This window comes from Vanellus vanellus, assembly GCF_965231255.1.
Source record: "Vanellus vanellus genome assembly, chromosome: 1".
Taxonomy (NCBI): domain Eukaryota; kingdom Metazoa; phylum Chordata; class Aves; order Charadriiformes; family Charadriidae; genus Vanellus; species Vanellus vanellus.
Genome location: NC_138905.1, coordinates 1,504,302 through 1,526,596, shown reverse-complemented (window position 1 = coordinate 1,526,596; position 22,295 = coordinate 1,504,302). Strand labels below are relative to the sequence as shown.

At 57.3% G+C, this 22,295-nt stretch overlaps 1 protein-coding gene across 1 annotated transcript in view; it reads right to left on the bottom strand.

The window, feature by feature from the left end:
- Positions 1-10,755: 10,755 nt before the first annotated feature.
- NRF1 (nuclear respiratory factor 1) overlaps positions 10,756-22,295 on the bottom strand; it is a 76,254-nt gene continuing 64,714 nt past the window's right edge. The window contains exon 11 of the mRNA XM_082490165.1: positions 10,756-12,813. Coding sequence (XP_082346291.1) covers positions 12,650-12,813 — 164 coding nt within the window. The 3' untranslated portion in view covers positions 10,756-12,649. The remainder of the gene's footprint in view (positions 12,814-22,295) is intronic.

Genomic DNA, 22,295 nt, shown 5'->3' with positions numbered 1-22,295 from the left:
GTCCAAGAAGGACCCCACCATCCCCGCTACATCTCAGGTGGCCAGGAGGGGTTCTGCAGAGGACATTCACAGCTTGGTGCATGTTTGCTGACAAATATCTCTGTTTTCCCCCTAACCAGTGATTCTGGCCCATTTGCAGCCGGGGGTTCTTCCTTCATGCTTTGCTCCTTCCCAATTTTTAGCTCTTTTTCCCAAACTCCTCTCCTTCATTCCCAGTTTTCCTTTCCCCATCTGAGCGCGGTGATGCCGAACTCGGCAGCTTCACCCCTTGCCCACCCAGGACAGCATTCCCCCACAAAGCTGGGATGGTCCAACCCACCAAGGTGGGATGGTCAACCCCGTGCGTCCCACCTCGGGGTGACACCCGTCGAGATGAATGATGGTGACCACCTCCCCATCCCCAAGCTTCAACCGCATTTTTAAGCCAGGATCTCATGGATGGGGGATTTTGCCAGCGCCAGCCTCACCGGTGCAGTAAAACGTGCCGGGGAGGGCTCCCCGGCTAATGTACTTCGGTTGCGTTCCCTCATCCCTCCACATCAATATTGCATTATCGTTTCCATCCCCATCTGAGCCCAGTGAGGAGCCACGGAAAGAAACCCGGCCCCGGCTGTGCCCCCGCACCGAGAGCCGCCGGGTCTCAGCGCCGGCGGGGCGGCTTTGCTCAACCCCCTTTGCCTTTCCAGAGGCTTTTCCAGTCCGTCTCCATTAAATATTCGGTTGAGGAACAAAAGAAGACAATGTAAATTTTTAAACAGGGCCATTTGCTCCGCTCGGTTTACGTGGGCTGAGATCTCGACGAAATTTCGGCTATATCTTTGTGGAGCCAAAATATTGATGGTGCTGGGGGGAGGGATGACCCTGGTGCCGAGGGGTCCCATACTATGATTGGATTGGCACCATGTGCCTCCCAACTCTTGGGGACCATTCCTGGGCATGGGGACTATCCCAGGTGCCTCCTTGCTTGAGGACCATCCTGGGGTCTTGGGGACCATTCAAGGTGCTTCCCTGCTTGGGAACCACCCTGGGGTTTCAGGGTCCATCCCTGGGCATAGTGGTCATCCAAGGTGCCTCCATGCTTGGGGGCCATACTGGGATCTCAGGGACCATCTGTGGGCGTGGAGACCATCCAAGGTGCATCCCTGCTTGGTAATCATCCTGGGGTCTTGGAGATCATCCTTGCTTCTGGGGACCATCTGGAGAGCTTCCCTGCTTGGGGACCATCTCAGGGTCTCAGGAACCATCCCAGACTCTCCAGAACCATCCTGGGCTCTTGGGGACCGTCCTTAACCCTGGGGAACATCCAAGGTGCCTCCCTGCTTAGGGACCATCCCAAGGTCTCATGGACCATCCTGGGCTCTTGATACCCATTCTTGCACCTGGAGAACATCCAAGGTGCCTCCTTGTTTGAGGACCATTCCTAAGTCTCAAGGACCATCTGGGGTGCCTCCCTGCTTGGGGACCATCCTGGTGTCTTGGAGACAGTCCTGGGGTCTGGGACCATCCATGGTGTCTCCCTGCTTGACAACCATCTTGGGCGGTTGGGGACCATCCCAGGTCTCGGGAACCATCTGGGTTGCCTCCCTGCTTGGGGACCACCCTTGGGCTCTTGGACACCATCCAGAGCGCGTCCCCGCTTGGGGACCACCCCATGGTTTGGGACCCATACTGAGGCATCACCCAGAGTCCCTCCTTTCTCCAGCACCACCCCAGGGTACCACAGACGCCACCATCCCGAATGCATCCCCATCCCCGGTGCGGGGCTGATCTCAGCCCCTTCCCAGATGGTCATCCCAAGATCCGGCACCCTCACCCCATCCCAACCCTCTCCTCCTCCCCTCCTCCCTCCCTCCTTCCCCACTTCCCCCCATCTCTCTTGGGGGGCTGCTCCCCACCGACACTACCACACTCAAGTGCTTCACAGCCCCCAAAACGCCTCTTTCCAGGGGATTTCACCCCAAAAAACAAATCTGGGAGGCACCGACCGGCTTCTCCCACCCTTCATCCCGGCGGCCTGTGGCAACCCGATCCCGGTCCCAACGGGCAGCCTGGCCCCAAACTGGTCGGGCTGGTTTGCAGCGCTGGAGCCCAGTGCTGCACACACACTTTTCGGGGGGAGGGGGGGGAGGGGGGGGGGCTTGCAGTGACACCCCCCTTATATATATCTATATATTTTTATATACAGTTTGCATCTGTGGGTGTGCGTTGGGGGTGTTTGTGTGTGATTTGGGGGGGGGGATATTTAATTTTGCGGGAGACGTGTAATTCTGGGCGGGGGGGGATATTTGATTTTAGAGGGGAGGATGTAATTTTAGGGGATGGGGGGGAGTGTACAGCGGTGCGGGCCATCCCCGTGGCTCCAGGGCTGGGGTAAAACTGTAGGGGGGACTCCTCCATCACCCTGGGGACAGCCGGGGAGCCATGCTACCATCACACCAACCATATTCCCCCCCTCCGCACCGGGCAGCGGGGTCGTTCCCCCCCCCTCCCATCCACCCCCACTGGAGCCCATCCCCGTCCCCTCGGGGCGGGCGGCGGCAGCTGCGGGCGCGGCGGCGCCTCTCGGGTTGCGGTGCGGGGAAAGAGGGGGGGGGGAGGGTTGTCGAGGGGGGTCAGGATCGTTTTCCGCCCCCCCCCCCCCCTCCCAGAGAAGGCGGGGGGGGGGTGTTGGATAGGGAGCGGGAAACCGGATCGGCGGCGGCGGGGCGGCTCAGGTGCGCGGCCGCGCTGCCGCCGGTGTCCGGTATCCGACAGCCGGTGAGCGGCCCCGACGGCGGCCCCGGGGCGGGTCGGACCCGGCTATAAAAATGCCCCCCCAAAAGGGAAAGGAACCGCCGGTTTTGGGGGGTTCAGCCTTCCCCGGCCCTCTGCCCGCCCGCGCGACGGAGCCGCCCGCCCCGGGGCCGCGGTGATGGGCGGGCGCCGCCTCCCACCCCATGAAGAGACGGGAAGGGAAAGCACGGAGGGGTGGGGGGCTTTCTGCCAGCTTAGGACCCCCCCCCCCCACGCTGGAGGGACACTGCGGGGGTCCCACCATCCGTCCCCGGGGGTGGGTGAAGGGGTAACGGGGGGCGGGGGGGAACTACCGCGCCGGCAGCCCCGGCGGGGCGGCCCCGGGGGTGGGGTACGGGATGGCGGGGGGGTGGCCCAAGGTGAGCCCGGCCTCTCCCCCCCCCCTGCGCCATCCTCTCCGCCCCGGGCCCGGCTCCACCTTCCGGGGCACCTGGGCCAATTGGGAGCCGCAGGGGGGGTCCCCCCGGCCGGGCTAAGGCCGCCGCCGCCGCCGCTCCCCGCCACTTGGGCGAGCGCCGGAGCGGAGGGCGGCGGAGGGGACCCTCCCATACCCCCGAAGGGGACCGGGGGGGGCGGCGGGGGGTCCCGTGTCCATCCGTGTCCGCCCCCTCCCAGCCCCTGGATGACCTCCCCCCCCCGTCGGGTCTGGCTTTGGCCGCCGGGAGCCGAAGCAGCGCCCGGAGCAGAGGTAAGTGCGGCCGCCTCGGCCCCGGGGGGGAGGGGTCGGGTCCGGTTGGGGCCCCCCCGGGGCTAAGGGACACCCCCCCTCCTTGATCACCCCCTTTCCTCCTTTCCCCCCACGCAGGATCCGGCTCTAGGGCGGCGTGTCCCCTCCTCTCCTCTCTTTACCTCGACGTGGGGTCCCCTCCAACTCGGGCTGAGACCCCCCAACTTCTCCCCCCTCCCATCGCTCCCCCCCCCCCCCCAGGGTCCCCCCAAACCTCTGCCGTCGGGGTGGGGAGGGATGTCGCAGCGATCGCATCCCGCCGGGACGAAGCGGCTGACAACGAAATGGGGGTCCAGCCCCATCGACCGCAGCTGCAGCCGCCCCTCGGCCTGGGCGGGGTTAATTTGGGGTTCAGGGGTACCCCCTCCACTCCTCCCCGCTGCGATATATCGCCGCTTTGCAGCCCCGATGGCAGCTCCGGTGTCATCATATAGAACCCGTAACGAAATCCTGGCCGAGGGGGCCCCCCCGACACGGGGGGGTGCTGCTTTGGGGAGGGGGGTGTCCATACGTCCCACCCCCCGGGGTAAGTACTCCCCTGTCCACCCCCCGCCTCTGCCCGGGGCTGTGGAGGGTGGAGGGACGCCGGGGGGGATCAGGCATGTCCCCAGCCCTGTTTGGGGACACCGAAACCGCAGTCGGGGGGTGCAGGGTGGGATCCTGCCCCGGGCTGGGGGATGCTCTGGGGTGGGGGGTCGCCCCGGGCGCTGGGCAGCCAGTGGGGCTGTGTCGGGTATCTCCGGCACTGCGGCACAGATCTGTTCATTTTAGCCCCGAAATGGGGCTCTCCCGGCTGCAGACTGCAGCTCCCTCGCTGTCCCCGTCCCCGTCCCTGTCTCCTTCTCCATCCCTGTCCCCTTCTCCATCCCTATCCCCATCCCAAGCCCCATCCTCGTCCCTGTGTCTACCTGGCTGCATTCCCGTCTCCGTCTCCATCCCTGTCTCCATTCCCGTCCCCATCTTTGTCCCCATCATCGTCTCCGTCTCCATCCCTGTCTCCATTCCCGTCCCCATCTTTGTCCCCATCATCGTCTCTGTCCCCATCTCCATCCCTGTCCCCATCCCTATCCCTGTCTCCATCCCCATTCCTGTCTCTGTCCCCACCTCCATTCCCATTCCTATTCCCATCTCCATTCCCATCCCCATCCCTGTCCATGTCCCTGTCTCCATTCCCATCTCCATCCCCATCCTCATCCCTATCCCCGTCCCCATCCTTGTCCCCATCCCCATCTCTGTCCCCATTCCTGTCTCTGTCCCTGTCTCCGTCTCGTTCCCCTCCTTGTCCTTGTCCCCATCCTCATCCCCATCTCCATCTCAGTCCCCATCCGTGTCCCTGTCCCCGTCCCCACCCATGCTCTCCCCAGACACCCACTGGTGATGCTCACGGACGGGGGGACCTGCAGCTGTGTGAATCGCACCCCGTGGTGGGGAAGACATCGGCAGTGGCCATGGCCCCGAGCCACCGTGGTCCCCGTCCCCTGGCATGGCAGAGGCAGCGGCCAAGCACCATCTTGGTGCTGTCGGTCCCACCAGCATCCCCGGGTGATGCCGGCGGCTTTTTAGGGTTGGGGACAGGATTTTGCCCCGCTGGACCCCAAAAAGGGGCTCAAGGACCAGGAGACACCCATGTCCCCGTGCCGAAGGTCTCGGGCCTTGCGGCAGAGCCCACCGGAGCCCTTGGAGGGGGCTGGCGGGAGCGGGGCCGTGGGGGGGCCCCGGGGGGTGGGGGTGGGGGGGCAGCATCCGCAATGCGGCAGCTCCCAACGTCACGAGCCGGGGTGCGGCGGCTCTGCAGAGGGGCAGGCTCAGCCCCGGGGCGCTGGGCTGCCGCAGTGGCCTTGGGCGGAGGCAGGGGGGGACGGGGGGACAAGGTGGGGGAGGGGGAACCCCTAAAGCTGCCATTCCCCACCACCAGCACCCAACCGGGCGGGATGCGGCACCCGCGGGCGTGGGTCGGCAGGGAAGGGCCGGATCCTGCCTGGCGCTGTGCCGGGGCCACGCGGGCCGCCCGATGGCGGGGATTAGGCGAAGCCGTCGCTTTCAAAGTCACACCAAGGATGGCGGTGGGTTCGGCCTCGCCCGCTGCCCCCCTCCCCCCATCCCCTGGGACCGGTGTCCCCAAGCCACCGTGGTGGTGGTGTCCCCCAGGTGAGGACGGCGCCACGGCTTTGGGGGGGCTTCCCTTCCTTTTGGGCTGCTTGGCTGAGCGCCGCGGGGCTTCGGGGGGCTCCTCCAGGCTTTCGGGGTGCTTCACTGCGGGGTGAGGGCTTTGTCGATGGAGCCTGTAAGGGGTGCAGTTGAGGGGGGGACGCACACATCTGTCCCCACCGGTGTCAACCCCTCCATGCGCAACGCTGCCCAAATCATGGGGATGGCCGAGCTGAGTGAGCGCCGCTGCTCGTCTTCGGCCCCAAATTCGAGGCCGGATGGGGTGCGAGGGGTCGGCGGCTGCATCCTTGAGGTGTGGGGGGGGGAGGTCAGCGCCCACCGCTGGCTGCGGGGCACCCCGAGCTCATCCCGGGGCCGCTCGGCACGTCGGGGCCTCGGCTTCGTCGACACAAAGGAGACTTTGTGCCTTCCTCCTCCTCCTCCTCCGCCGCCGCCATGGCCGCTTGGCACGGCCGAGCGCGGCCCCGCAGGGACGGTGTCGTGGACAGACGGGGGGTTTGCAGCCACCTCAGGGGGGGGAATGTAGGGGGGGTGTCTTTGCAACCATCCGAGGGGTTTGCAGCCATCTGGATGCTTTGCAACCGTGCAGGGGATGTTGCAGCCTTGTAGGGTGGAGGGGTCTGCAACCGTGCAATGGGTCTGCAACATTTTTTGGGGGGGGGCCTGTAACCTTCCAGGGGGTTTGCAACCATGTGGAGGGTCTGCAACTTTTTTTTGGGGGGGTGGGGTTGGAATGTTTTCGGGGGGGGGGGGGGGGGTGCAGCCACCTGGGGGGTGTTGCAACCGTTTTTAGGGGGTTCGCAACCATTTGGAGGGTCTGCAACCATACGAGGGGGGGTGTGCAAGATTTTGGGGGATTTAGAGCCATCCAGGGGGGTTGCAACCTCTTGGGGGGGTTTGCAACCATTTGGAGGGTTCGTAGCCATCCAGGGGGGTTGCAACATTTTGGGGGATTTGCAACTTTTTGGGTAATTTGCAACTTTGAGGGGGGGCAGGGGGATGTTGCAGCCATCTGGATGCTTTACAGCCGTGCAGGGGAGGTTGCAACCTTTTTGGGGGGGGTTATGACCATCCATGGATTTGTGACAGTTTTGGGGGCTTGCAGCCGTCCCGGGGGGTTGCAGCCGTCCGGCAGCATCTGCTCCCTGCAGACCTGGGGCTGAGACACCCATGTAACCCCCCCCAAAAGGCAGTGGCTTGGAAATGGCTTCCACCGCCGGGTCCCAGCATCGCCTCGGCCCCATCCCACTGCGGCACATCCCCCAAAATCCCCGTCGCTTGACCATCCAAGCTGGGGGCCGGATTCTCCCCGTCCTCCCCGGAGAAATGACATCGGGGTGAGCATCTCCCTTCGCTTGGCAGTTTCCGAAGCATTTTGCCGGTCGATAATAATTTATTCTGATTTTTTTTCCATCGCTGCCTCGAGGCTGGAGACCAGGCTGGGGGTGTTCGGCTCCCGCTTAAGGAGGATTTGGGGGGGAAATTAAGAAAAAAAAAAAAAAGAAAAAAGGAGGTTGCGAGCTCGCTACTCCTGTTCTGTGTATGGCACTGGTAGAATTCACTGTGCAACCCCGCGGTCAGTGAATTACCATAGGGCCATAAACAGAGCAGAGAAAGACCCGCGAGCCCCGCGGGGCCGTCGCCGACGTCGCCTGGCCCGTTTTGGCACTAGCACATTTTTGCTTTTATTTGTAGCTTTTGAGCAATTATGTGTAGTGCCAATATGGGAGAAGGTGGAGAGAGCAGCGCCGGGGAAGGGGACGGACGAGCGTCGCTGCTGGGGAGGTGGTTTCAAGTGGGGGGATGCTGGGAGCGAGGGATGCTGCTGGGGATGGGAAGGTGGAAACCTCCCGAAATTGCTGGGGTGATGGATGGATGTCCCTCAGACCCCATCCATGGGTGCCATTGAGGGGGGTGTCCCTCCCAACGTGGTGTCCCAGCCCGTGGAGGCATCTCAGCTATGCCATGTCCCGGTGGCGGCCATCACGAGCAGGATGGGACCCCCCCTTCTCTTTGTCTCCTCCTGGACCACGGTGGTGGTATCTCCCCAGGGTTGAGTCAAGCATCACCACAGGGGTCCACAGAGGTTGTGTGTGGGGTTTTCTGGATGGACAGGTGGAATTATATTTTTTTTCCTATTTCTTGCTGTTTTCCAGGCCTGGCACCGTGTCTTTCTGTGTGTGTGTGTGTGTGTGTGTGTCCCTCCACTGTCCCCGTGCTGGGGCCTGGCTGCTGAAACGGTGCCAGTGGTGCCCATCCCTGGGGCTGCCTTTGGCAATGGTAGAACTCACACTGGTGCGGTAGCAGGATCCGGTGGTTCTAGACTTGCCAACTACAGCCTCGGGGAACCGCCGCGGACATGGGCCCCTGGCACCCATGGGTGCAGCCGGGCACCCCATGCATCCCCCCACCCATCCAGGGCTCTGCTGCCGGGCTGGGGGGGGTGCGCATGGGGGTCCTGCTCCCTCCAGGATGGACTTGGGGGTGGGATTCGGTGGATGTCTGCGCACATGCAGTACAGGGGGGGGCGATGGTGATGCTGAGCCCCATCCTGAGAAGGTGGTCCGGCACCCCAGGGTGTCTCTTTGTGGGGGGAGGACAAGGATCTGCTGCATACTGGTCATTGGAGCAGCGCGGCTGCGTGTCCCCGTGTGACTCCGGGTTTTTAGGGCTGATCCGGCCCTGCAATGCGGGCAGGACAGCTGCGGGGCGGGGGGGGATGGATTAGGTGGCCAAGTCCTGCCCCCAGCCCTGGATCCGGCCCTGACCCAGCCCCCCGTTTCTGGGAAGGTGGTGGCGGTGGTGGGAAACTGAGGCACCGGTGAAGCAGCTTGCGGTGGCAGCTGCCACATGTCCCCTGCCTGTCCCTGGGTGCAGGAGGGATGGTGACAGCTTGGGGGGGGGGGGGGGGGGAACAGGGAATAGCGTGGGAAGGGGCAGCTCTGGGCTGACATATTGGGGAGTGGGGGGGGACGACGGACGACTGTGCAATCCCCTTCACTCCCCCCCCATCACCCCTGGGGTGCAGGGATGCCTCCCCCCCCACCCCCCCAGGGCTGGGGGTGGTGGTGAGGGGGGGTGGCTGGTTGGGATATGTAGGGCAGCACTGGGTGATTACGGGGCTTTCGGCATAAGCCCGCGGAGATTGGATCACGCTGGATTAGGCTGCACGCTCAAATCATCCTCCCTGCGCCCGGGGGAGGGGGGGGCCGGGAGGGACGGACGGGGTCCCCATCGCCCTCCCAGAGTAGGTTGGGGGGACACAGGCTGTCCATGTGTCTGTCTGTTCATTCATCCATCCGTCTGCTTGTCTGGTCATCCAGCTAGCAAACATCCGGCCACCCACCCATCGTCTGTATGGCCATCCATCCCTCTGTCCATCTACTCTTCTGCCTGCCATCTACCCATACATACCTCCACCCATCCGTCCGTCCGTTCAGGCAGCCAGCTACCAGTCCATCCGTCTGTCCATCCATCCAGATGACCATCCATCCATCCATCCTGAGTCTGTCCATCCATCTGTTCAACCAGCCATTGGTCCATCTACGAGTCAGTCTGTCCTTCCATCCATCCATCCATCCATCTGGCCATTGGTCCATCTACCAGGCTGTCCATCCATCTATCCATCCATCCATCCACCCCTCCCTCCCCCCCAATATTGGGCTTAAGCCCCCCCCAGCTCAGCAATGGGGCCCTGCCCCAAGGGGGGGGGGGGAGGGGCGGAGCAGCCTTCCCAAGCCCCACCCCAAATAGTCCACACCCACACAAGAAGCTCCACCTCTCCCCAAAGGCTCCACCCCTCCCGCAGTCCCCCAAAGAGGGTCTGGTGCCACCCAGGACCCCCCCTCCGGGGACCTGCACCCTACTGGGGACCACTCTGAGGACCCCCCTCCCCATCGTGCCCCTTCCCCGCTGCAGCAGCTGGGCTCATCCTCAGCACCCACCAGCACTTTTGGGGTGAAATCCTGCAATTTGGGGCCAAATCCTGCAATTTAGGGCCCAGCATGGGCAGAGCAGCACTGCAATGGAGGAGTAGAGGCAGCAAACCCATGCCCATGCTCTGGGACCCCCTCCATAGTGCCCAGGCTGGGGAGGGGGACAGGATCTGTCCCCAGCCGGGACGTGGGAAGCGAATCTCGCTGGTGTTCGGGGCCAGCGCGAGCCGCCCCAGCGGGAGGCCCCGACCTGCTTATTAAAGACCGATTAGCAAAGATTAAAGCCTCGCGGCAGCGTCTGCCGAGCTGAGCCGCTTCCCCCCGCGGCCGTGCTGGCAGATCCGGGGCCCCTTTGGTGACGTCCTGTGGTCCTCCGGGGTACCCGGACCCCCAGTCACCCTCCCAGTAGGTGCAGCATCTCTTGTGTCCGAGGACATTAAGCCACGCCAGGGATGTGCTGGGGATATCCATGAGCATCCATAGGTGCGCCCATAAAGCAGCCACGTTCCTCCTTTCCTTCTGTCTGTTCGTCTGTCCATCCTTCCAGCCTTCCTCTGCTGTTTTTCTCGCCCCAGGCTACGAGAAGCCCGCGGGATTCACCACGCTGGAGCCAGGGCTGCAACAGTCCCGCGCCGGCGTTCAAATAAAGCTGCTGAAACCCATCGCTGCGCTTCCCTGCTCCTCCTTGGGGTTGCACCCCGAATAACGCGCCCCCCGTTTGCCGGGACCCCGGGGGTGACAGCGCCTGGGCTCAGCCGTGGCTGCTGCAGCTGAAAAAAGAAGGAATTCACCCCAAAGGGCAGCTCAGCCCCTGGGTGGGAGCACCGGGGGATGCTCCAGCACCCCCATGGTTTCCTCCCGGCCTCAGGTTGCTGCTGGAAGAGTAAAGAGGAATGAGGTAAATTGCACAAAGGAAGAATTAAGCTCCAAAATGGTCCCCGACGTACCCAGCTCACCCTCTCCAGCCCCGATGTCGCGCGTGGGGAGGGCTGGGGGTGCGAGACCAAGCCCCAAATCACCCCCCCAGGTAGGGAGGGACGGTACTATCCATCCAAACGCCCCAAAGTACCCCCAAACAGGAGAGCCGGAGGCAGGGGTAGACACATTTGTAACAATTTATTGAATGAGGCAATAATAGACACTGGGAAAACAAAGGGGGGTCCATGCTCTGCTACTTGCCTGGTTTTTGTCTTTTTTTTGGGGGGGTGGGGGGGTGGGAGGGCAAGGGGGAACCTCTCGGACTAAAAGAACGTCATTTCATCGCCAAAGAAACACTGACTTGAAAGCCACCGACATCTTCACAACGACAATAAAAAAATAATAATTAAAAAAAAAATAATAATAATAACAAATTGGAGAACCAGGACTGTTTCTATGGAAAGCTCTCCCTCCCCTCGTTAAAATACAGAAGAAATGTATACAAAGAACATTTGATATTTTTTCCATATAAAACAAGTAAATACAAGAATCTGAAAACTTCCTCGAAGGCGGAGCGAGACGTGGAGAACTTCGTTAATGGCCACTTGGAAATAATAATAATAATTAAAAAAAAAAAAAACCAAAACAAAAACAAAAACCAAAAAAAAACCAAATTAAAAATTAAATATCATGCACAACTGCACATGCGGTGGGGCTGTGGCTGACGGAGGGTTCGGCCCACGGGAAAGTCAAGTAAAATTTGCCCCCTGAAACACCCCCGAGGCCTTTTTCTTCCCCCTTTTTTGGGGGTGATGGGGATTAAAAGTCGCCAGCGGCAGCGGAGCTGTGCTGGGAGATGCACATAGGGCAGGAGCAGGGGTTGGCTTGGAGGGGTTGGGGGTGCAGAGGGGTCCCCCAAAGGGAAGGGTCTGCGCTCGCCTCCCCCCTGGCTACCTTCAAGCGAAGCTTTTGGTGCTGGAACGGGATTCTCCGGGGCCGGAGGGGGGGGAAGCAGGGACCGGGATGAGCCCGAGGTGGCTCTTGGGTGAAGAAAAGCCTGGGAAGGTGGTGGGCGAGCTGGGGGGACACACAGCCAGAGCCCCTCTAGAGGTGTTTTCACTTCGGTCTAAATCCACAAAAATGGGAAATAATAATAATAACAATAATAATAATAATAAAGAAAAAAAAAAAGATCTAAAAATGGCAGGTACGTTTCGAGAGCAGAGAAGTAAGAACAGGTCTCCAGTGTGCACCAAGGGGAGCCGAGCGGAGCACGGCCGGGATTCTCCGCGGCAGCTCTTACGGTCGTCAAAGGCAGAGGCAGCCTCGCTCGCCGGCGCGGCGCGGTGCGGCACAGCGCGGGGAGGGCGGCAGTCGCGCGGGCTCCTGGAAGAGCATCATCCCTTCAAGAGGTTGCCACCCCCCTGCAGTCACACATGCTTTTTTTTTTTTTTTTTTTCCCCAGGAGAGGAGCCTTTTCCGAACTCTTTTCCTTTTTTTCCTTTTTTATTTTTTTTTTTTTGTGTTTGGGGGTTTTTGTGTTAGTTTTTTTTTTTGTATGTTTTTGTTTTTTAATATAAAAGTCCACGTTAAAATCTTTGAAACCTAATTTGCCGAGTGCCGATGGCGGAGGGCCGTGCCCAGGAACTGCTGCGGAAGGAAGGTGCCGACGCAGCCCAGGAGCGGCGGCGATGCTGCCGGAGCAGTTTTGGCCGAGGACATCTGTGCTCCCCCCGTGCCCCGTGCCTCGGCCCCCCCAGGCCTCACCCTGCCGGATCCCACGCCGGGGGGAATGGGGGCTAAGGGGTTGCTTTGTTTTGTTTTGTTTTCTTTTAAATCTCCTCGGAATGAAAGTCCCGTCACAATTTGGCTTCTCACTCGTACGAGAGCAGAGTGGCGCTATAAAAATGCACTTAACACACATCCTCTGCTAGTATTCTTTTTTTTCTTTTTTTTTTTTTTTCCTTTAAAAAAAAAAAAAGTTAACAAAACCTTCGCTTCCAAAGCTGGGAGACTCAATGCCACCTGATTGCATCTCTGGAGAGGCATAAAAAAATTATTCGCGTAAAAGACGAGGAAAATCACCATGATCCTGCTCTGGGCATCGTCACTGTTCCAAGGTCACCACTTCCACTGCCTGCCCGTCCATGGTGACGGCACTGTCCGCTATCCTCGTGGTAACGGGTGCCATCGCCACCTGAACGGGGCCGTTGCCTTGGGCCAGGCTGGTCACCACGGTCTGGTACATGCTGACGGGGATCTGGACGAGACCTGTGGAGACAAAAAAAATAAACAGGAGTGGGGTTGGGAGGGAAGGAGCGGAGTGAGACCGGCACGAGGCTGGTGGGGCCGTGTGCTGTGGTGCGGTCCCCAGAGGTTTGGGGGCTGTGTTAGAGACAGGCAGTGCTGCTCCGGAGCTGATCCTTTGGATCGTTGGAGTACTTCCACCTAGAGTTGTGTCCAGCTCGGGAGTCCTCGGCACAAGAAAGACAAGGGGTAATGGTTTTAAACTAAAAGAGGGAACATTTAGACTAGATATAAGGAAGAAATTCTTGACTGTGAAGGTGGTGAGCCTCTGGCCCAGGTTGCCCGGAGAAGCTGTGGCTGCCCCATCCCTGGAGGTGTCCCAGGTCAGGTTGGACAGGGCTTGGAGCAACCTGGTCTAGTTGAAGATGAGCCTGCCCATAGCAGGGAGGTTGGACTAGGTGACCTTTAAAGGTCTCTTCGCACCCAAATCATTCTGTGATTCTATGCACAGAAAGCCAGCAGTTGGGAAAGACACCTGTCTCCCACCCGGCAGTGTCCGTGCCAGCGTCATTATTTGTGCCTCAGTGGCCTCGCTGTGCCCAAGTCACCCGCCATGGTACCACGTGGGATGGGAGCAGGGACGGGATGGGGTAGGGCTGGGTGGCAGCAGGGTGAGCTCAGCCCGTGCTGGGCTGTCTGGCGACAGGGAGAGAGAATAAGGTTAAGGTGGAAAGATATAAGGACTTTTTGGAGGACAAACCCAAAGAAGACGCCGGGATGGTACAGCAGATACCTCTCCAGCCAACCCAGTCAGGCTGCGTTTTGCTGGAGGCAGGGATTGCTCCCACGTGTTTCTCCTGCAGCCTTGAGTGTGCCACCACTCAGCCCAGCAGCGGTCACCCACGGATGAGGAATGCATTTTTGAAACACATTTTTCCACTTGATTTGCCCAGAATTGGGAATCCTGTGGCTGAAGAAGGGATAAACTTGGTTTCTCCCCCCTGCAGGACTTCCATCCCCTGTAACTCTACATGCCACTCCAACACTTTCCCACTTTCACGGCACAGAAGGAACCCATCGCTGTACAGACCACCCATCCTGCCTGCGACTCCTGGTACAGCCACCGGCCTCTCTCAAACACGATTCCTTTCCTCCAGCTCACTCTCCATCTCGGCCAGGTCCTCCTGCCTTCACACCGAGGCAGGTAAAGGGCAGCGTGAGACCTGTGAGCTTTGGCCAAGCCCCACTGGCTCCAGGCACTCACACATGTATATATATGACATATAACAGAGATATAGGAACGCAAACCAAGTTTCTCAGCCCTTCCCCACTTATGGATGGGTCCAGCAAAGTAGGAAACATTTTTTTCCCCAAGGGTGGCTCAGCTACAGAAGGGGATCAGATGCCCCCACGCTGGAGCCGGCAAAGCTTCGGGGCGCGTTTTTGGCCACGGAGGAAAGCCCTGCTGCGGCAAACGCAGTAAGCCAGGGTTAGCTAGGTAACACCAAGCAGGGCGACAACAAAACAATGAGGCCCCTGAGGATATTGTGATGTGAATGATGAAAAGAGGTGGAAAAAATAGCAAGGAGAAGTGGTACTGCTCAATACAGCTGGGCAGGGCAAGGGGAATAGCACATCCCACGGGGTGGCAAGATAAACTTCATCTTTCTACTCTTGTATTATCTGCCTGTACCCACCACTGCCTTTGGCTTGGTAAAGCGTGATTTAGACAAGCGAGCGTGTAAACTCTACCCTATACGCGACATTTCTGAAAGTACCCGCACCTCTGCTGGGGGAAAATAAAAGCCTTCAGGGGTCAACAGACCCTCCCAGCCATAAGCACAGGATGGGCAACCCCCGAAACAGCGTTCAAACGGTTTAAGACAGCGGGTTCCTGACCCGCACTTCCCTGAAAAAGCGGTACAATCTCTTTTGATTCAGGTTTCTGTGGCAGAGAGCAGATCTCTGTCCCGCCAAGGGCACTCGTTTAATAACGCGAGGCAGGAGAGCACGGCTCGGTGTCCTCAGATAACTTACTGTACAGACAGGAAAGCTTACGAGTTAATCGCGCTGACCAGGTGGGTGACCCCGGCAGAGCCCAGTGTGCTTTGCAGTCCTTCGACGTCCCTCCTCTCAGGAGCTCAAAGCACTCCACGGGGAGGAAAGTTTGAGATCCCCCCAGCCAAAGGGCTGCCCCACACCAGAAGGGTTATATCCACGTTTGTCCAGTTCACAGCCCAACTGAGGGATCGCTTTTCTGGTGAGAGGGTTCAACACCGAGCACTAGGAATGGTGTGGAGTCAAGAGAAGGTACAAAACTCCCGGGGTGCTTTCTAATAGACGAGAGTTTTGGGCAACAAAACACTGACATGAGAGCTCATGCTCAGCCCTCTTAAAGAAAATCTCTTATCAGACCCTACAAGGAACTGTAGCACATCCCAGTCTAAGCAGATGCTGGGACAGACCTGGATATCTGGCCTGGGATGCACCTAAAATCCCCACTCCAGACCAACAACCCAACTAAGCCCTTTGGGTTACTTGGTCTGCAGCCCAACAGAGCTTGCTGAAGCTCTCAAATGACAGTCTACTGCCCATGGCCAACCCCAAAACAAGAGTTCCCACTCCCCTCACGGACCACGTTAAAAGCCTGATCTCTCCGTGATGTTCAAACACATGCATTGGCCAGGGTAGGGCTGCTGCCAAAGACGGGTGCGATCAAAAGATGGTGAGATGTGAAGACCTAACGGGGGTACCTGCCCATGGACAACCCAAAGACCAGAGTCACCACTATCCCCATGGGCCACAGACCACCCAACATTAAAAAGCTGATCCCTCCATGCTGTTCAAACACACGCGTTGGCCAGGGTAGGGCTGCTGCCAAAGACGGGTGCGATGTCAAGACCCAACGGGGGTGTTCATTGGAGAGGACGAGTTTGTGTCACCCAAGGTTTGGCCACATCTTGGAGCGCGCGGATGAGCAGAGAAGTCTCTGCGAGAGACGGCAACAGGCAGATCCCTTTCTGCATGGGATTAAACTAAATCGCCTCAGCATCTGACGTAGCGGCCTTCCTGCCAGGGGTGGTAACAAACCAAAGGAGGAGAGGGCTGGAAAGTCTGCTGTGCATTAAAGCAGAGATGATCGCCCTTGGGAGGGAGACGATTAAACTACTGAGATACTGTAATCAGGTCTAGGATTGGCCCTGCGCTGCATCTGCTCAGACCTGCACCCTGATTAGCCCTAATCTAGTTGGCATATGTTAATCTAAAGCATGGATTTCAGACCCTTTCAATTGTATTAAAAACAGGAAATCCATTAGACAAAAAAACCTCAACTTCTTGAGTCTTTGAAAAAATACATATCTGCAAAGAAAGTGGAGCCATGCCGGAGGAACGGGGTGTGCAGGCAGGAGAGCCCCCACCGAGGGAAGGAAGAGGGATCCCGTCGGATCCCGCCTGTAGCTCAGACTGGCTCCTGCCCGGGGAGGGACGACAGCAGAGGTGATGGATCACACACTGAGCAGCACGGACCATGGCCGTGGGCTCCCAGCGAGTGGAAAGATGCAGCCGGGCTTGTGCGTTTGCTTCCCCTTTGTGAAGCTGCCCAAAAAGCCCCTCTGGAAGGAGCGGTGGGTGAGGCACAAAGCCCAGGCGTGTCCATCCCCCTGGGAATCACCTCCTCTTGGCCACCAACATCACCTACCTGCCAGCACCTCCTGTCCTTGGCAGGGACAAGGAGCCAGCTCCAGCCGGCCGGGCGCAAGGACAGCATCTACGCAGGGAGTTGGGACAGAGCCAGCCCCGAGGTTCTGCCTCTCGTACCTGCAGCGTGACAGGGAAAGATCCTTTTTTTGGTGGAGGATCAGCTGGCTTTGCTCGGAAGGAGACTGACAGCCACAGAGGGGAATGGGCGCTGCAGCAGGACACGAGGGTGGCCAAGGGAGAAGGAGAGCCGTGGCAGATCTTAAGGCTGGAGATGGCCACCATGAATCAAAGGATTAGAGCCGACTGACTCGGAGACGGCTGCGGCTGTACTCTAATGCCAGGTCGGACTATATTAGCGGCTGCATTTTAGCTGGGGGACTGTGACAGGCCATAGGAGACAATGAAACTCCTGCTGTTTCAGCAGAGAGGAGGTTACACCTGACAGAAGAAGGGTAGGGGTTAGGCTCTACCTGCAACCGGAAAGCCACAGGATTCAGACGCCAAAAGTCATGGGATGGCTGACAGCGACGTCTCACCTGGCGTGGAAGGCAGATCATCAGCAGCGTAAGAACACCCATTTTGATCCTACTTTGCTAGTGACTGCATCGAACCACCACAAAGGGTCCTGGGGAAGAAGGCCAGGCAGGCGGGATGACTCAGTGCCCTGGGAATCGGTGTCCAGGTTCAGCAGTGCCCTGGACATCCAGGACAGTCGATGCTCAGGGTCATCAGTGCCAGTTTCTGCCTTGCTTTAACACCTCTACACCCCTGAGATCAAAGCAAGTGCAGCATGAGGAAGAGATACTACCGGAGTCTCCAACTGCTGGGCACGTTCCCAGTCCTTCAGCATCTGGAATACTGTCCTACTCAGCAACACAAACGTGCCTTTTTCCCTCACAGTATCTAAGGTTGAATCCATTCCCCAAGGTGCCTCCTTATCTCCTGTTCAGTGTCTGGGAGTTTAAAGTGGCTGAGGCCATCTGCTAAGGTGCTCAAAGTACAGAGAGCTAACTAGCCAAGCAGATCCACTCTTCAATGCCCCAGTTCCACAAACTGGTTCTTTTCTGAGCAGAGATGAGGTGAGGTTTACCCTACCCCAGCTGCTGATAGAGCCCATGGCTGTGTTGTTTGACCAAACCTCGAGACAGGCGTTGAGGACCCATTTGTCACCATCTCATGTGGTTCCACATCCAATAAAGCTTATTTAGTGGCTATCTCATTCCAGGTATGAAGCAATCATACCAGACATGGATGGAAGATGGGTCGGAATGCCAATGCAGATCCTACCGCCACAAAAGGTGGCATCAGTGAAGAAACTGTAACAGCCCAAGGCAACCTTGGCCAAAGCTCTGTCTGAAGTTGGACTATAAGCATCAGGTTGTGATCTGGCAGCAGATGGTATGAAGAACCTTGCTGCCATATGTCCTGTGAATGTTTGGTATGCTCTCATTACAGCAGCAGGGTGAGTTTACAGCTGGACAGTCAGGTTCTGCAAGCCTTGAAACGCACCCTGGAGTAAAAAGGTCTTCGTTGATACCAAGACAGAAGTCATCTCAACAACCTGTATGGACAATACGGACATTCAATGTAACGCTTCTGAAAGCTTAATCCTCAGGTTAAATGCCCAAAGACACACAGAACAGCTGGGAGAAACTGAACAGTGTGTAATCTCGAGGGACCTCTCAGCTGCCAGTCCCTCTGTGGGAGAGGGATGTCCTCTTCCCAACTGAAAGGGGCTCCTCCAGTCCATGTCTTGGCATGGCCCTCTACACCATGGAAAGGCTGAACAGCACGACCTTGTACGTAATGTTTTCTGTCTGGTGCTCAAACAGGAACACAAGAGCAAAGTCCTGCAGGGTCAAGAGACAGGAACCAGCCCCATTCTTGACCAGACAAGACAACAGCAGCCATTGTCACCATGCCGAACATCGACACAAGAAAGGAAACGGCCTCCTCTTCTTTCAAAAAGTGCAAAATCCTCTTCTTTGGTAGCATCAACTACAACAGAGAGCTGATGTCCTTCCAAAGCTATCTGCTGTGGGAACAGCCTCTGGAAAGGGAGGGTTGAGAGCAAGCAAAAGGCAAATGGAGAAGCAGCACCATGTGGCTCCTGCATCAGGGAGCCAGGAGTCTCAAACAACGCTCAGCCCTGCTCCGCGGAACCGAGACAGGCTAACCCCAGGAAGAGTGGGAAGGGGAGATGGTGAAAACCTTTTCAACATGCCTTTGGGAAGGCTGCTGAAGGAAGAATTTGAGAGGGATGTTAAGAGAGCTGAGTTTATGGTTGTAAAATCTGTGAAGCCACAAGAAACATGGCTCTGAGCGCTGAGCATGGAGGAATAAGGGGCACAGGTCTAGAGTCACCAAGTAGCTCAAAAGTATTTGCTGTTGGGATTTTTTTATGGGGCAAAGTAGAAAATGCACAATGACTTCAGCGATCACCTTGGAGCCCCTGACAGAGCATAGGCTATCATCTGGTTTTCTAGCTGGATGACACAATCTTATCAAATACCAGGACCTTGACTGAGAGCTGCATGTCCCCTTCCAAAAGGACTCCACAGCCTGCTTCAAATCATCAGAAGCCGTGAGCCACGGTGAGCCACAACCAGTGCTGCTCTTGGGGATCCACTGGCACCAGAACCACACTCAGCACCAGGGAGAGAAAGCAGATCCAATGTGATGGATGCCAAAGGTGATATGTCTTGCTCTGTTCTCTTGGAGCCCAAAATGGGGATAAATGTAGAAAGTTGCCTGGTTTATCATTTGCTTTGAACATCCATAAACATTGCAGAGTCAGAAGACCACTGTGAGCGGCCTTACGAGTCTCTCAGACCCCTGCTAGAGCTCCGAAGGCCTTACAGTGCTCATGTCAACAATGGAGAAGGCAAAAAAGAGTGACATTTTCCACTGGACTTTCTTAGCCGTTGACCTCCAACTCATTCAGAGGACTTTGCTCGCTTCAGTCTTCTCTACTAGCACTGAGAGGAAGCGAGTACAAACTTTGCTTAGCATGATCCTACCATAGCTTTTTGCAGTAAAAATATTCCTGCAACTTCTTTTTCCCCTCCTCCAGAGGCACGGGGCTGAGCAGACCAACCAAAATTCCTGCGCTCAGGAATGCACTACAGGGCCCTAGCACACAGGTCAGCAGATACCATCTCATGGCTACCTTCTGTTCAGAGCCAAAGGCAACTCTCGAAGACACGGCAGAAAAATTCTTGTAGACAATTCAAAATGACCAGGGTACAGATTTTCACGCGCAAAAAACAAGCAGGGAAATGCATCGCTAGAGGATCTCCCAACACTGAAACGTTTGCCCTCGGTGGGCAGCGCAATGAAAGGGCACTGGGCATGCTTTGATCTATGTACCTCGGACAGCCTGTAAACACATCAAGACTGATGCAGATAAGTAGGGAATAATTTGATCATCTTTTCTGCAGTGGGACAGAACAAGATACGAGCTTGAAGTGCAGCATGGAAAGTTACACTAGATATTAGAATCATAGAATGGTTTGGATTGGAAAGGACCTTGAAGATCATCGAGTTCCAACCTCCCTGCCATAGACAGGGACACCTCCCACTAGACCAGGTTGCCCAAGACCACATCCAGCCTGGCCTTGAACACCTCCAGGGATGGGGCCTCAACAACCTCTCTGGGCAACCTGTTCCAGTGTCTCACCACCCTCAAAGTAAAAAATATCTTCCTAATGTTTAATCTAAACCTGCCCTCTTCCAGTTTAAAGCCATTCCCCCTCGTTCTATCGCTACATGCCCCAGTAAAAAGTCCCTCCCCAGCTCTCCTGTAGGCCCCCTTTAGGGACTGGAAGGCCGCAATAAGATCTCCCCGGAGCCTTCTCTTCTCCAGGCTGAACAGCCCCAACTCTTTCAGCCTCTCCTCATATGGGAGGTGCTACAGCCCTCGGATCATCCTCGTGGCTCTCCTCTGGACACACTCCAGCAGGTCCATGTCCTTCTTCTGTTGGGGACTCCAGAGCTGGAGGCAGTACTCCAGGTGGGGTCTCACAAGAGTGGAGTAGAGGTGCAGAATCACCTCCCTTGACCTGCTGGCCACACTTCTGCTGATGCAGCCCAGGATATGGTTGGCCTTCTGGGCTGCGATCGCACACTGCTGGCTCATGGTGAGCTTCTCGTCAGTCAGCACCCGCAGGTCCTTCTCCTCGGGGCTGCTCTCCAGCCATTCCCTGCCCAGCCTGGATTTGTGCTTGGGATTGCCCCGACCCAGATGTAGGACCTTGCACTTGGCCTTGTTGAACTGCATGAGGTTGGCTTGGGCCCACCTCTCCAGCCTGTCCAGGTCCCTCTGGATGCCATCCCTCCCCTCCAGCATGTCTACCTCGCCAAACAGCTTGGTGTCATCAGCAAACTTGCTGAGGGTGCACTCGACCCCACTGTCCATGTCACCGACAAAGATGTTGAACAGTACAGGCCCCAGTACTGACCCCTGAGGAACGCCACTCGTCACTGCTCTCCACTTGGACATCGAGCTGTTGACCGCAACTCTTTGAGTGCAACCATCCAGCCAGTTCTTTATCCACCTAGTGGTCCATTTGTTGATTCCATGTCTCTTCAATTTAGAGACCAGGATGTCGTGTGGGACAGTGTCAAACGCTTTGCACAAATCCAAGTAGATGACATCAGTTGGTCTTCCCTTGTCCACTGCTGCTGTAACCCCTTCGTAGAAGGCCACCAAATTTGTCAGGCATGACTTGCCCTTGGTGAAGCCATGCTGGCTGTCACCAATCACCTCCTTGTTTTCTATGTGCCTCAGTAGCGTTTCCAGGAGGATCTGCTCCATGATCTTGCCAGGCACAGAGGTGAGACTGACTGGTCTGTAGTTCCCTGGGTCTTCCTTATTTCCTTTTTTGAAAATAGGGGTTATGTTTCCCTTTTTCCAGTCAGCAGGAACCTCGCCAGACCGCCACGACTTCTCAAATATGATGGCTAGTGGCTTAGCGACTTGATCTGCAAGTTCCCTCAGGACCCACAGATGTATCTCATCAGGTCCCATGGACTTGTGCACCTTCAGATTCCTCAGGTGGTCTCGCACTTGATCTTGAACGTGTCTTCGTTGAGGCTGACTTGGCTGGAGCAGCTGTAATTACTTTGCGCTGCTCTCCAGGCGGCATTCCTGTGCCATGTATTAATGGTGCCTCCCCATTGGCTCCTCTTGGTTCAGGAGCTCCTGGCTTGTCTACGTAAGACTTTGAGCATGCTGCCGCATAGCCAGCACATTTTGGAGCTAATGGCTGCAGGCCCTCACCAGCACCCCGTTCCTCTATCCTTGGTACAACATCCCTTGGCTGGTCATGGGCCAACCTGATAATACTCCCTTCCCCCATCGAATCTAGTTTAAAGCCCTGTTAATGAGCCCTGCTAATTTTTGGGCGAAAATTAAGGGGTGTGGGGGGGAGAACAGGGTAGAGAACCCACACAACCGCTAAACATAACATTAGCAAAGCTCTGGAGCAAAGTCTCCAACACTAAAGGTCTTTTAGAGCCAGCTAAGACTGACGGTGGCTCAGGCAAGGCGCTGGTGTAAGCCATCACTTGAATTCCTTTCAGCCTGGTACGCGAACAAGATTTTGCTGGCTCCATTTTATGTAAAGAAACTTTGGTCCACTGATGGTAGAGTAACCAACCAAGCAAATACGAGACAGCATGAGGACATACAGGGCAAATTAGTTGGCACTAGAGGTCTTTCTTGACAGTAAACTTGGTTTGTAGTCAACCACAGGATATACTTCATTTTCCCAGCCATGTATAATTTCTTTTTGCAATACAGC